At 47.8% G+C, this 15,953-nt stretch overlaps 1 protein-coding gene across 1 annotated transcript in view; it reads left to right on the top strand.

Annotated features, from left to right (window-relative positions):
• The window catches only part of LOC147733121 (uromodulin-like), an 847,256-nt gene that overhangs the window by 535,539 nt on the left and 295,764 nt on the right, over nt 1–15,953 (top strand). The window contains exon 4 of the mRNA XM_086955851.1: nt 6,783–7,006. Within this exon, the coding sequence (XP_086811977.1) occupies nt 6,783–7,006 (224 nt within the window). The remainder of the gene's footprint in view (nt 1–6,782; nt 7,007–15,953) is intronic.

Genomic DNA, 15,953 nt, shown 5'->3' on the forward strand with positions numbered 1-15,953 from the left:
TGTTATAATCATACTACTTTGTTGGAGTTCTATATATTTATAATGTGACACATAATTGTGAAGACTTTAATGTACAAAAAGACATCCCTGGAATCTTCCGCTTCAGGCTCGATCCCACACACCCTCACAGTGAGAATCCCCTCCCCAATCACAATACAGGATCGTTATCAGATAGTAGGAACGCGTGTGGTGTGACGGATCTCATGGGGTGGGGGCCTTGATCTACTGTAACTCCTTTGAAGAGGGGTGATTCTTTACAGTTGGGGCCATAAACTACATCCGCAGGGCTAAGTGATAGCCTGGGACCGGCCTGGACAATCAGACACAGAGGAAGAGGAGTGTCAGAGAGTACAGTAGTGAATAGGGTGAAAGGGAGGTGTCGGGCGGGCACAGGGTGTGATTCTCAGGGAATTGCTGCGCAGATGGGGGGAGGTTTATGGCCCATGCATGAGAGAGAGAGCGGGGGTGACCAGTGCGTGGGGGAGATGCTTGCGAGGGTGGGGAGCCATGCTGAGGATCGGCGGCGTGCAGAGAGTGGGTCTGGTCAAGGCATCTAAAATGGCTGCCGTGCACGACAAAAGTGTGGCATTGGAAAAAAGCCAAAATGGCGCAAACAATGTTTATCAATACGGATTAATTTATAACAATTATTTTTAACAATATATTTACTCGCAGTGACAAAATGGCGGTCAACACTTCCTGATTTCCTTCGAATCGAACGTTAACAGACGTCACGCAGCAAAAAAAAAAAAAAAACGCTCACCCGCAGCCGCTGGAAGACATGTATCAACATATATGAGCATCCTCAGCCACCCTCAGAAAACATAGGGGGTCAGGATACGTCTCCCGTACCCCCTTATACCCATTTCTCACATTGTTTTTCCTCCATCTTGTAATTTAATTAAAAAGAAACACAAAATGGCGAATTCCCGTTTCGCGACCCGGTTCGCTACCCGGTTCGCGAACCGGAAAGCGCTTCTACCGCGAAAAATCAAATTTTTTTTATTTGCCCCACGGGACCCTTTAATAACCCCAACATCATTCCTAGGGGGTCAAGAAGGGTCTACCTTGCCCCCTTTCATTAAATTCCCCCTTCGTTTTTCTCCTCCTCTTGTCTCTCGATCCTACCGAGAGACAAGATGGCGGCCGTTCCGGACTGTTTAGAATGTTGACAGACACCGGAGAGCCAATCAGCTTCGCTTCGCAAAGTTCCGTTACGCGAAAAGTTCGCGAACCGGAGCGCTACCCGGGACGCTGTCACAGATATATCTGTTTTTTAAAACGTTAATTTCTCAAAATCCACTGGAGCACATATATTGAGACCCAGCAAAGGCACATCGGGCTAACAGTCCCTACAATTTTGCCAAGTTTCGTGCAAATCCATTCAGCCGTTCGAGCTAAAAGTGAGGCCTATCACCCTATGGAAAAATGAATGGGAAAAACGCGTTTTGGGACCCCCCTTTTTTCTCGGCCCCCCTTAACGAAACCCCCCCAAATTTTCAGGGGCTGCTCAGAAACAAGATGTGCCATTTTCCTGCAAATTCCAGCCGATTCCGTCCACAAACGCCAAAGTTATTAGACATAGAATTTTCAAAAGTCCCACAGAGAAAAAATCCTAACTATATATACCTACTGGCGACCGCCAGTAGGTAATATATATATATATATATATATATATATATATATATATATATATATATATATATATATATATATATATATATATATATATATATATATATATATATATATATATATATATATATATATATATATATATATATATATATATATATATATATATATATATATATATATATATACATACATACATACATACATATATATATATATATATTTATATATATATATATATATGTATGTATATATATATATATATATATATATATATATATATATATATATATATATTTCAAACAATTTTTTTACATCTATATTTTTTACATCAATATTTCTGTACTTACCTCTTTAGGTGTAGGAGTCAATATTTTTGCATTCTATATTTTTTGGGCGATATTTAGAACAGCAATATTTTTTACATCAATATTCTATCAGTGAACCCCAGAAACATGGTGTGGGGGCTCTGCATTCCTTATTGTCTTCCTGTCTTACCTTATACCAATAGTGAATAATGTTCTGTTATTCATTATTAGCGTAATAAAATGAAGCACACTCAGGCCCAAATGTAGCAGCTGTGGTAAGTAAAATTGGTTTTAAATGTATGTCATATGCATGCCTGTGCGTGAGTGTCTGTTTAACTGAGAGAGAGCGTGGGTATGTGCAAGAAAATGTTTCTGCGTGAGTATGCATGTGTGTCTCAGTGAAGGTGAGTGAGAATCAAGCGATAGTAGCAGCCACGGCTGGCATTGGGAGTATCTGCAGGGCGGTGATGTGGGGAGGGGGAGGGGCAGGGTGGGGGGTAGTAATGTATAGATTACGGAGTTTTACAGGTAAGTAAACATTTCGATAAATAAAACGAATTTCGTTGCGCGCACTGCATCTCATTTGGGGATGCAGTGTACTCAACGAAATTAGTTTTATTTATTTAAATGTTTACTTACCTGGGAAGCTCCGTAATCCATACATTACTACCCCCCACTGTGTCCCTCCCCTTCCCCACATCACCGCCCTGCCAGTACTCCCACTGCCAGCCGCGGCTGGACAGTAGTGAGTGAAATTCTTCGAGACTGAGGCCCAGATTTGCTAATCTTTGGTGCAAGGCAATGTTTAACCACAGTTGCTTCACTGCCTTGCATCAAAGGGTAAGGGGAAAAGTGCCCCACATCTAATAAGATATGGTGCATTTATTATCTCCACATGCTCTGGTGCACTTTTGGTAGTTATGCCCCAACGCACATAGTCTTGTGCCACAAGGCAAGGTGGGTGCATTTTCTGAAGCATAAGTTTTGTACAGGGAGAGAAAGCTGCAACGATGTTACCACAGGCAGTCTCTGCACAACCCTCCCAGGTAATTCGATTCTTCAACTACTAAAGCACAAAGAAGCCATTACATTTGATGGTGCGCACTTTATAAATAAACAAACTATACCTGAAAATGTCCAGAAGACTCGGTCTATGCGGCATGAATGGTTCACCTAACATGTTCCTGAAACAGGTGATTATAGCCCACATTTTTTCTGATATGATTTACATTAAATACAACTCTTAGTTACATATTAAAGCATACTTATTTCTGTTTATGCAGCAAAAGTTTTTTTTTTTTAACACTAGCCCACTCATGAGAATATTTTTGCGGAGGCTGCACTTGAAGGGGGCTTGAGAGCCAGCGCCATATTGATCGCCGTGCCCCCCCCACCCTCCGTAACAAACTAGGTTGCGCCGGGTTTTGGTGCGCAGGAGACACAGGGCGTAAAAACAGCCAGGCTTCGCCTCTCTCCCCTGCCCGTCAGGGCCAATGGGGGCTATGCAACTTACAAACCCAAGCCAACAAGCTAGGCAGGGAACATAGGGATATGAGGCCTGCTCCCTCAGGTGAGCTCCATGTTCACGGCCAGAGCGGGGGGAGCAGCACCTTGACTAGAATCTTTTTTGGAAGCGTTCTTACCTTTTGCATCGTTGTCGTCGGAGGGCTGGGTGGCTCAAAGTGCTGTCCCCCAGCAGATTGAAGTGCGGGATTCTGGCGGCACCAAACAGCAACCGCCACCACGCTGACCGGATCCCACCCGGTAACTCAGGACGTCGCTGCGGGGGAGGTTGTGATCAACATCTGGAGGAGGCGCAGCACCGGGGACCGGAGCCCACCCAGCAACGGAGGTATGGAAGTGAGCGGAGAAGCGGTAAGGAGCGCAGAGCCACTTGGACTGGAGCCCACCCGGTAACTAAGCAGAGGAGAAGTGAGGAACCCAAAGAAGCACCGCCCACTGTTACAAAGCCCAGCGGGCGGATACTGCCTCAAACCACAGACCAGCCCGCCCTCGTCTAGGGGCAGGAGGCGGGTAGCAGGAACGGCGGAGAACAGTACGTGCCTCTCCTTCAGAAACCCGCCGCAGCACTCCCATGTGTATGACTGCTTGTGCTGCCTGTATGTTAGTGTGTTATGCGTGTTTTTAACTAGATCTTAAATTACCAGCACTTAAGATCTGTTTTGCGCTGCATTTCTTGATTTATTGTTCAATCACGGCACGCTCCGATACTGGGGCTTTGATACGGATAATGTTAATTCCTCATGAGCCGTACCCACTCATGTCCCTGGCACTCACGGGTACTGCGGCAATCGTTTTTTGACAAGTCACGATACAACACAGGTCCGAATGGAGCGTAACAACCTGATGGCAGTAAACGCGTGTTTCTTTCACAAACAGCACGTAAGCCTGCTCCAGTTACGATTGCTCCAGTCCGAAAACGGGTACATCCTCACACAGTGCACAGCACAAATTCTCTGTATGTTTGCACTGGATTAATTTGCCCTTACCGCACCCTTTCTCCCCGTTTTTTCCACAGGTTTTTATTCAAAACTACACGGAGAACAACACTTTTTATAAATCACCGTTTTGTGATTTCACTTACATCACTAGGTTAAGGCAGGATACACCTTAGCGTGTGTAGACCACCCAGCCTAAGATACACTGGTCCTGATGAAAACCTCTACAATTACACGAAGGTTGAAACATGTAGACCTACCCTTTTAACTTACTTTACGTCTACTTTTTGACACTACAGCCTACCTAACCAGGCAAAGGTGCCACATGTAAATATAATTGTATATATATTTTTACTGGTTGTCCAACCACTCCAGAATAAAGTCTTTGAGTGGGTAGTGTTGAGACAATTTTTAACCACACTTTTCTATTCATATCACATATAAACAAAAATACCCAGCTCCACTGTAATCAGGTGTCGCAGCACACCTGGATGGCATTCGGCTATCCGGGTGGGACCCCGATAATGAAGCATGTCACCAACCAGGTTGGTGAGTGAGGGGTCTTCTAAGGACAAAGGATTTTCCCAGATTGCGTCGCAGGGCATGCACCTCAATACCGTAATAACTGTACAGGTATTTAGTACCCTTAGTGGTTACTCCTCCATTTGTTTAATTTAGTAAATCTAAGGGGACCAGGAGTTCCTACTGGACCTCTAAGGTCTAACCACCCTTTCTCTCCCAATTGTTTACAAAACATTAAGGTATCTCCAGAGGCTGAGAGTGACTAATTTTCCTTGCTTTAACAGGAAGGAGACCACGCCTGGTATGGGGGTAGGGCACTAGTTCATATCCCGGATGCAGACCTGGTGGCGGCAAGGGGGCAACAAGCTGAAAGGGTGACCAGCTGACACTTGCATTCGGTGGTTTGGTTGGCAGGGAATGGCATGGGAACAGCTGCTGGCAACCCTCGAGGAGTTGAGGGTGGACACAGCATGGCACCCGGATGTACTGATCATACACCTGGGGGGCAACAACCTGGCGTGGTTCAGGAGGAGAACGCTCCTAAACAACATACAGAGGGAGCTCACGGAAGCAGCCGGGGTATTCAGGAGCTCAGCAGTTGTGTGGTCAGAAGTAATCAGCCGGCACGAAAGGTGCGGGGCAGACTCACAAAAAGCAGTTGAAAATTCCTGCAAGAAATTGAACCTCGCAGTAAGCAAATACTGCAGGGCTAATGGCCTGGCCTCGGTTAGGCACGGGCTCATTCACATGGGCCGCCCGGAATTATACTCTAGTGACGGCGTGCACCTGACAAACGAAGGCATGGGTTTGTTCTGGAGGAACCTCTGGGGCACCATGGCATTAGCTGGTGCAAGTAGCGGGACACAGGGTGTAGTCGAAGTGGGAGACGCCGGGAGACGGAGGCCTCAAAGACGGCGTGGCAGAGAATACGCAGATAATGGTTGGTAAAGAGGCACACCGGAGCGCGGTGTGCCAGGATTGGACCACTAACCTTGGGATGCCTCACGGCTGGGAGAGCTGGCCTAAGGGCAGAGGGTAAGACCACTCACCTTCAGAAGTCTCACGGCTGGGTGAGGCGGCTTACCGAAAAGGGGGGGTAGCAAAAATGGAGACGGCGCTCCCAACCCAGCCCCCGCCGGATGGCAGGGCACAACCAGAAATTAACAAGGTAGCGAGTTGTGACCTAACTCCTGGGACAGAAGCTACTCCCTCCCCCGCACAATGAGAGCCTAAATCCAATCTACCAAAGAAAAACGACCCGCAAGGGCCAAAAGAGACTTGACAGTAAAAAGTACAAAGTTTATGCATGTTGTCACTGCATTCCTAATAAACTGCGGCCAACAAATGACCACCTCAAGACAGAAGTGTACGTTAGTTTATTTCGCAGAATGGGGAATACAGTATGGAGAAATGTATAGATGGGGGAGGTGGGGGTGAGTGCGAGGGTTATTACAATAACTGTGCGGACCACCCAAAAGTCTGGTCATCGGGTTTTCAGATATTTTTTCCGCTTTGTAACAAAGATTTGAGATCACTGGGAGAAGCAGCTGTAATTCCGAGAGGTGACCCCGTAATACCATGCGTGTTCCTGGTGTTATTGAGAATTATGTTTTTTCCAGTTTCTCTCGAAATGACTCGCCCATTCACAAAATACAGCAAAAAGCCCCTTCCGCCCCAACTCCTAATCAGTGGTGTTAGTCTGGAGGTTATCAATAAATAAAGCAGGCTACCTCTTTTGATTATTGTATGTCCATGTGTGTTTTGTAAAGTCTGTGTCTTCAGAGGATCAAACCAGCGGGGTGCTTAGGTCTCTGCACCTGCATTCCATTAGTAATCACATGGTTGTGTTTTGTTGCAGATTACAGTGACATCGTACCCACTATTCAATGCGCAGATTCAGCAATGTCCGTGTCTCTCAAGAAGTGCCTGCTGGAGAGGTTCAAGTACAGCATCGCAGGCATCCATTTTGATTCCTTGGACCAGAACTGCATCAGCCCTTCTATTCCGGAGGTGGTGGGAAGTGAACGCTGGTTGAGAGCTCAAACCATACTGCAAGCAGGATGGTGTGGAACTGAGATGAACGTAAGGAGAGGTGCACCTTGCAATGAAAGTGGCTGTTGTTTTATAAATGTCACGATATGTATCTGGTATTTTAGTACCTGGGGCGCACAGTGAAGGAATGTGGACTCGCCGCTAGGGTCTTTGGAGTAGAATTTAATAATAAATGATACATAAATCACAGACCGCAGCAGAGTCAGTGGTGCTGAAACTGAAACAGCTGCTGGGTCGGCGCTCACTAGCAGCCCCGAGTTCTGTCATTTGGAGCTGCTGCTGTCATGTCATAAATCACACATCAATGAAAAACATAGCGGTTTTAGTGGCACAACAAACTTCCTTATCTAGGGTCAGTGCCACTGAGGGTTACCAACAACGTAACGCCTCGTAGCAGCCTAGTAACAAACATTTGCAATGCAATACATATCGCATTTGCAAGAGTTAGAGCCACTGACATTGTAAATGACAAATGGGCGGATTTATAAGCCCCTATCTCCACAACAACATCACTTTTTTGGATGTTGTGGTGGCGATATGGGCTTCGCCTTATTTACAAGGCAGCATTAAGAGCTGGCCCATATTTACAAGGGTGGCGTAAATATGGGGCAGCGCCAAAATTAGGACCAGGGAAAACCTGGGCTTCCCCCTGTACAATGAGAAGAAGTGTTTAATTTGTCCTCGTTTTTGCTGATTCCATGTGTTGGACTTGGCCGTTTGTGCAGGGTCATCCCTGAACTTTTTGCCTTCCTCCTGTATTTTTTCTGACCTGTTGTTGGCTGTTTTATGACTCTAGGCACTCTACCATTGCTGATCAGTGCTAAACTGCATATGCTCTCCCTATTATAAATTGATGTATGGATTAGTGACTCCATGATTGTCTGGTTTGGTTTACTTGTCAGACTCTAGTATAGTGCACTGAGTGTGCCCAGGACTTGTAAACCAAATGCTGCTAGTGGGCTTGCAGCACTGGTTGTGCCACCCACAGAAGCAGCCTGTAAAAAGTGTGTTCCAGGTCTGCCATTGCAGAACCTGGGTGCAGTCTGGTACTGCCATGTTGACTGGGCACGTGCACCTTCTTGCCAGTCCCTAAACCTTCCCTTTTCTTCATATCAGACACCCCTATGGTAGGACCAAGGGCAGGGTGCATTATAAGTATAAGGTAGGACAAGCCCTGATGTGTGTGGCATGTCCTAATAGTGATTTACAGCCATTTTTGTTTTTCCATATTACAAGGCTACCTATTCCCCATAGGCCAGAATGGGCAGATTGATTATTACATCTTATAATCCAAACTGACTCAGGGAACTAGATAGAAATTGCAGTTTAGTATGCCTGAACTCAGAATGATAAAATGCATCTTTTAGTGAAGTTGGTTTTAACATTCTGTGTTTGAGAATACCACTTTTAGAAAGTAGGTATTTTCTTGTCTAACTATCCAGGCCTGCCTCTGCTAGGTTGTGTATTCCTTGTCTGGAGTTTGAGTGACAGGGGCTGGGGGATTCCAGGAGACAGGATGAGTCAACCCAGTGCTGAATAGAGAGATCTGCATCTAGATTGGTGGGAGGAGATGCACCTGGGACCTGAATAGGGCTGTGCCTTCCCTCCATGCGGTGATGCATCTGATGTCTCAGCCCTGCACTGTGAAAGGAATGAAGGAGTCATGTAAACAGAGTGCTCCAGGACTGGCCAGAACTGGTTTGGACTAGGCAAAGCCCTCTCTGCCTTCAGAGAACAAAGAGAAACTGTGTATAAAAGAGGGGACCCAAACCCCAGAGAATTAGATCACTTTTGGGAAACAAGAAGAAACGTTTGCTGAGGAGAGGAACCAGAGAGACTGAGGAGAGACTATCCCTAAGCTGAAGTGCTGCTTAGGCGATTGGCCTGCAGTGGTTGCCTGATTGCCAAAGAAAGGAGAGAGAGACTTTGTGTGTACTTTCATCAACTTGTGAAGGATCTCCAAGGGCTTGAGATAGAGATTGTCTCCTGCTGAAGTCTCAAGGACAACAGACTTCACGCACCAGCTCCCCAAAAGTTCTTTGGAAGTGCCTGCAGTTGTGCTGGGCTTTCTGAGGGACTGCGTGTTGCAAGGAGCTGAAAGCACGTCTCACAAAGAAGAAGCGTGATGCCGCCACAACTGCTGTCGTTGCATCGCCTGAGAGGAAGATCGCCATCGCATAGGACGCCGCTGCATCAACGGAGAAGCGTGTCCCCACCACTGCAGCTGTCGCATCCTCGCCGAAGCACCTCGTATCACCTGAGAAGAGGATCAAGGTTGCACCAGATGCCGCTGCATCACCAGGAAGTGTGTCACAGGACCTGTCGTGGCTCGGAAGAATCGTGGAGTTGCCGCACGGCCATCGGGCGTGCCGCATCATGTCGGATCCAAGAAGCACAGTAAGAAACCGATGCATCACCTCCCCTCGCAGAGAAGAACCGACGCATCCCCTACGCTTTATTAGGGACCCGACACATCACCGTTCTTGCGGGTAAGGAACCAACGCATCACCTTTCCTGCAACACTTTAGTTGTATAGCATTACACTTCCTAAGGTACATTGAACTCAAAGTGTTGCATTGTACATCTTAAGTGATCTAAGCTATTAATATCATTTTTAAGTCCAGTATTGTGGATTTTTGTCATTTGTAGTCTTGTGTTAAGTCTTTATAAAAATACGTATTTTTATACTACAACTTGTGTGGTGTCCATCTGTAGTGTTGTCACTAGGTTACATCCGCAACTTCTACTGTAAATATGTCCCAATCTCTTTTATCTATGTGTTTTGCTTTGGAGTGGATTGGATGTATGCAGTTTGGAGTGGCATTATTTGGTTTGAATTGGAATTTTTCATTGTGGAAGTGTGAGGGGTGTAATCATGTGGTGTGTTGTGTGGAAATTTTGTGGCAGGGTGTGCAGTGGAATAATGTGGATAGTATTTATGTGGTGTTCAGTGTACTGGAATTACGTGGAGTGGGATTGTGCAGTAGCGGCAGCTACCAGATGGGAGTGGTGAGGCGTGGAATTAAAAAAAAGAAAAACACACACCTAGGCCGGCCAGCAGCCGCCTCTCCTCAGTCCTCTTCTTCCTTTCTCATCCTGCAGAATGACGCAGCAGGAAGCAGTTTTGATCACAGGCTCCTCTGAGCCATTCACACTGCTGCAATGCAGCCTTGTGATTGGTCTGAGTGCCATGGTTTGGCAATCAGATGTGGACTGGGAAACTTTGCATGTTCCTCAGCTGGCTGTGTAAAGCAAGCCTGATGGGGAAGATGCAAAGGGTGCATGACTGTTTCACCGGCCCAAGAGGGCTAGCCAGGCAGTCATGCACATTTAGGAAGTGAAAAACACTCCTCTGCTCTCTCTGCTCCGGTCAACCCCACCCTCCGAAACAGCCACTGACCGTAATAGGAAAAAATAAAATGATAATGCCAATATGTTATTATTTTATTTTTCCTTTTGAGCAGTGGGGCAACGCTCCTCCACCTTAGCGGAGGAGCCACCACTGGGATTGTGTGTCATGGAGTGTAATTATTTGGAATGGTATTTTGTGTTGTGAAGTGGAATGTAGAGTAGTTTAATTCTGTGGTGTGCTGTTAAATTTGGGGCATGATGTGGAATTCTGTGGTATGGATTGGATGTATGTGGTGTGTTAGGTAATTGTAATGGTGGCCAGGTCTGCCTTTTTTCAGTAGAGCACATGCTGTTTCATAACATCGCCTCATGCTGGTCAGAAAACACTCACCATAGTGGAAAATAATTTGTTGTATATTGTTAGATTTGGGGGTCTCCAGTAGGCACAGGTAGGTACTTGTGACAAATAGGGACCCTTGCCTCTAGTCAGGGTAAGGGGGTACACTCCTAAAATAACCCTTGCTCACCCCCTTGGTAGCTTGGCCCGAGCAGACAGGCTTATCTCAGATACAGTGTGTAAAGCATTTGTGACCACATACAGTAATCAAGTGACAACACTACAGATGGATACCACACAGGTTTTATATAAAAAATAAGCATTCTTTATATAGACTTATCACAAGACTACAAACGACAAAAAATCCACAATACTGTACTTAAAATGGTAGTTTTAGCTAAGTTCTGTTCAGCTCTTAAAATGCGACTCTTTGAGTCAATTTACCTTACGATGCGTTACGCTTCCACAACAAAAGTGTTGCAGCGATGGAAATGCGGCAAAGTTCCGGTGCAAAGAAATAAAGACGTGAAGATCTTCCAGATGCGGCAAGCTTCTCCGATGATGCTAGAAGTCTCGATTCGATGCGTCAGCTGCAGCGGCGACACCCTTGTCCCGCGATGTGACGACAACAGCTTAGGCGGCGGCACTCTTCTCCGACGTTGTGAGACGCTTCCACACAATGCGACACCTGTAGCGGCGACACCCTTGTTCCATGATGCGACGACAGCAGCTCTGACGGCGGCACACTTCTCTGTGGATGCGAGGTGCTTTTCTTGATGCAGTGCAATACGACAGTTACAGTGGCGACATCCAAGATGCGACGGCAGCAGCAGCGACGGAGACACACTTTTCCTTCTTTGCGAGACGCTTTTCTCGATGCGGTGCAATACGATAGCTACAGCGGCGACATCCAAGATGCAATGGCAGCAGCAGCGACACGCTTCCTCTTCGTTGCGATTCAGAAAAGGGGGCAATGGCATCAGCAGCGACGGAGACATACTTCTTCCTCTTGAGTCGCTCTTCCAGGTCCTTGCGACACGCAGTCCCTCAGAAGGCCCAAAACAGCAGCAGGCACTTCCCAAAGAACTCTGGGGAGCTGGGGGTTGAAGTCTGCTGTCCCGGAGACTTCAGTAGGAGGCAAACTCTTTTCTCAAGCCTTTGGAGATCCTTACAAGTTGATGAAAGTACACAAAGTCCCTTTCTCCTTTCTTTGGCAGTCAGGCAACCACTGCAGGCCTATCCCCCAAGCAGCACTTCAGCTTAGGGATAGTCTCTCCTCAGTTTATTCAGGTTCCTCTCCTCAGCAATGGTTTCTTCTTGTTTGTCCAAAAGTGATCTAATTTCTTGGGATCAGGGTCCCAATATGTATTCCCCCAAATCCTTTGTCCTCTGAGGGCAGAGGAGCCTTTGTCTAGTCCAAACCAGTTCTGGAGCATTCTGTTTACATGACTCCTTCTTTCCTTTCACAGTGCAGAGCAGAAAAAATCAGACACCCCTCGGGAGGTGGAGCCAGCATTGTGGAGGAAAGGCACAGCCCTGGAGCACTCTGTTGACATGATTCCTTCTCTCCTTTCACAGTGCAGGGCAGAGACATCAGACGCACCACAGGAGGTGGAGCCAGCATTGTGGAGGGAAGACACAGCCCTATTCAGGTCCCAGGTGAAATTCCTCCCTCCCATCTAGATGCAGATCTCTCTATTCACCACTGGGCTGACTCATCCTGTCTCCTGGAATCCCCCAGCCCAGTCACTCATACTCCAGACAAGGAATACACAACCTCGCAGAGGTAGGCTTGGATAGTTAGGCAAGAAAATACCTACTTTCTAAAAGTGGTATTTTCAAACACAGAGGGGCCGATTCCGATTCGGTAAAATCCCGTACAAATAGTCATACGGAGCATTTTTCCCATACGAATCGTATCCTTGAACGTCCCGTACGTACGATGAAGTACGATGCGTACCCAAAGCAGTTCTCCGTCCGAATTGTACCAAAGCCCATACAACTCAGTAATCCGTACAAATCGCATTCGGAACCCGCAGTACGCGATGTCCGTACGGATCGAAGCATCATTTTCCGACCCAGCAAGTACGATTCGTCCAGTCAACACTCCATACGACTTTTTTTTTACGAGAGCTCAAAATGTCCGGAAAAGCCTAATTCGACTCGAGGTGCGTACAAAACGGACCCCCGGTGCGGTTTGCACACCCCATGATTGTAGGGGTACGGTTCGTACACCTACGAGCATGGGGTACGGTTCGTACACCCCATGATCGTCGGGGTACGGTTTGTACACTCCATGATCGTAGGGGTACAAACCGTGCCCCATGATAGTAGGTGTACGAACCGTACCCCATGATGGTAGGTGTTGTAACCATACCCCTACGATCATGGGGTTTATGAACCGTACCCCTACCATCATGGGGTGTACGAACCATACCCTATGTGATTGTGTGGCTCTCCGTATGAATTGCTTATACGCGACGTTTACCGTACGAATCGCGTACTCATTCCCTGGTCCGGATCGTACTTGTCGGGTCATACAGCATGTTTACGATTCGTACGGTTCACTTTCAGGGTCCGTATCGTACGGATTTGCCTTTGCTTTTTATACGGTTCGCAACGATTCGGACGTATTTTTTTACTACGGATCGTACTACGCGATTCGGATGGATTTGTTCGATTCGTACGGAAACGGCTATGAGTTCGAATCGTCGTACGGATTTCTTTCCCGAATCGGAATCAACCCCAGAATGTTAAAATCAACTTCACTAAAAGGTCTATTTTATCATTCTGAGTTCAGGCATACTAAACTAGAATTTCCACTGTGTTCTCTGAGTCAGTTCGGATTATAAAATGTAATAATCTTACTGCCCCTTCTGGCCTATGGAGAACAGGTAGCCTTGCAATAGTGAAAAACGAAAATGGATGTAATTCACTATTAGGACATGCCACACACACCAGGGCTTGTCCTCCCTTATACTTACAATGCACCCTGCACTTGGGCCTACTATAGAGGTGTCTGACATGAAGAAAAGGGAAGGTTTAGGGACTGGCAAGTGGGTGCACGTGCTCAGTCAACATGGCAGTACCAGACTGCACACAGGCTCTGCAATGGCAGGCCTTAGACACACTTTTACAGGCTGCTTCTGTGGGTGGCACAACCAGTGCTGCAAGCCCAGAAGCAGCATTTGGTTTACAAGCCCTGGGCACCCCTGGTGCACTGTACTAGGGTCTGACAGGTAAACCAAACCAGCCAATCATGGAATCACGAATACATACATTAATTTCCAATAGGGAGAGCAAATGCACTTTAGCACTGATCAGCAGTGGTAAAGTGCCCAGAGTCATAACACCAACAAAAACAGGTCAGAGAAAGTACAGGAGGAAGGCAAAAAGTTCAGGGATGACCCTGCAAAAAGGCCCAAGACCAACACAACCCCCTTCCAGCCAAAATGCAGGGTAGAACAATCACTACCTTGATGGGCTTCCCTGCTTTGGGTGATAGAACATGGACTTGGCCCACAACACCAGGGGCATATTCCAGTTCTACGCCAATCTGAACCCATTTCAATTCCTCTGTCCATACTTTCCGGGCCCACCAAGCTAAACCATGTGGAACCCTTCTCCTATTTGGACACCATCTGTGCAGCACCTAACCTTAGCTTGCTCAAAGGTGTGTCCCAACAGACAGACAGCAAGCCACAGTGGTCACTGACAGTATTCAGTGATGAGACCCAGGACGTATGCTTCTCTGGGCTCTCAAACCACTGTGGCATCCGACAGCGGGGGCAGTAACCCCAGGTGCTTGGCACACTTTGTCAACTCTCTCCTATCAGGTCAGGTCTGACATCCTGACACTGACCCACCAGCCCGAGGCCTATACCTGGCAGCTGGACCAGAGACTGGGGTGGCCTCACCCTCACCTAGTCCTCCTCCTTGGGGCTCCATACCCTCCCACCTGGAGCGGTACCCCCTTCCAGAATTGTCAGGGTGCCTGTAGCTTGTGTCCTGCACAATTCACCCACGATGTCCGCTTGTTGAAGCGGCGTCACTCGAGCCAGCTAATTGGCATTGTTCTAAGTGATGAGCATTGCAAATACCCCAGATCCGACAGCGCTGGAGTGTTGACATGGCCTGGAGTATAATGCGTTGACTCCAAGAGAGAGGTGCCACCAGAGCTGAAATTCTGCGCAGGTAAGCTGAGGAACGTAGGACATCATTCGGTGCCCAGAGCACCGCGGACTGGACGGAGCAGAGATTCGACAAAGCGTGCGGCGGGAGCAAGCGGTGAGTTATGCATGTCGTGGGGGCAGGGAAACGGACCTCGGGACTGCAGTAGTGTGCCCACCCTGATACGCCACAAGGGGGGTCTGTGTACAGGCACATCTCATTCTGCCTGAGCCCCACAAACGTCCACCCACCATTTCCAGAGCCTTCCGGGGACAGGGCCCGCGATGTGCTTACAGGCCGCCTAACGGACAGTGGCTCGGGGTGGACAACGGTGGGGGGGGGCGGGCCGCTGCGGCGCGGCCCCTGCTCCCAACAGAGTTTGATGTGCATGCTAGCTCAGGAGCGTCCACCTACTCCCTGTGCATTTGAGGCCCGACAGCGTCAGCAGCGGCTTCCAGCCATCTCCAGTTGCGTTAACATGCCACATTCCTGCTGGGCCTCTTCCCTCTTTGGCCACTCTTTTCTCCCCAATGCGGTTGATCTCCTGCTCCTCATTGATAAGGGTGCATTTCTGCACATCACAACGCTACATCAGGGAGCTCCCCGACCCCAGGAGACAGACCATACCATCTGAAAAGGTGGTGTCGGGAAATGGTTACTGAGACTTTTGCTTTCTGACTCCACCTCCCCCAGCCAAAGAAGATATTGCAACTTCCTATAGGGGTGCTGAGACATTTGTGCTGGGCCATATCATGGAGCTAGCCTTTGGCTGTGTCTCCCCTACAACCTAGTCTTTCCTGCACACTTTGCCATCACTGATCACACCAAGTGTGGCCCGTGCTGCGGCATCCCACCTTGACTCTCTGACTTGCCCCCTGGAGCTCGGCCTGACACTCGCACACTACCTGTTGGTGTTAACCCCTGCGGCGGGTTGCATGCATTGCGGTCCTGCGGCATAAAGACCCCAAACAAAGACCCTGCCTTTTGAGAAGATTACCGACAAGGCCACTGAGGGCAACATGGGCATGACAGACAGCGTGCAAGGCACAGAATACAGAGACACACTCCTAGTGATGTCTGCGGCCATGCTTCAGAAGATGAGGGCTGGCTTCAAGGCCC

Source organism: Lissotriton vulgaris, chromosome 2_1 (assembly GCF_964263255.1).
Source record: "Lissotriton vulgaris chromosome 2_1, aLisVul1.2, whole genome shotgun sequence".
NCBI lineage: Eukaryota > Metazoa > Chordata > Amphibia > Caudata > Salamandridae > Lissotriton > Lissotriton vulgaris.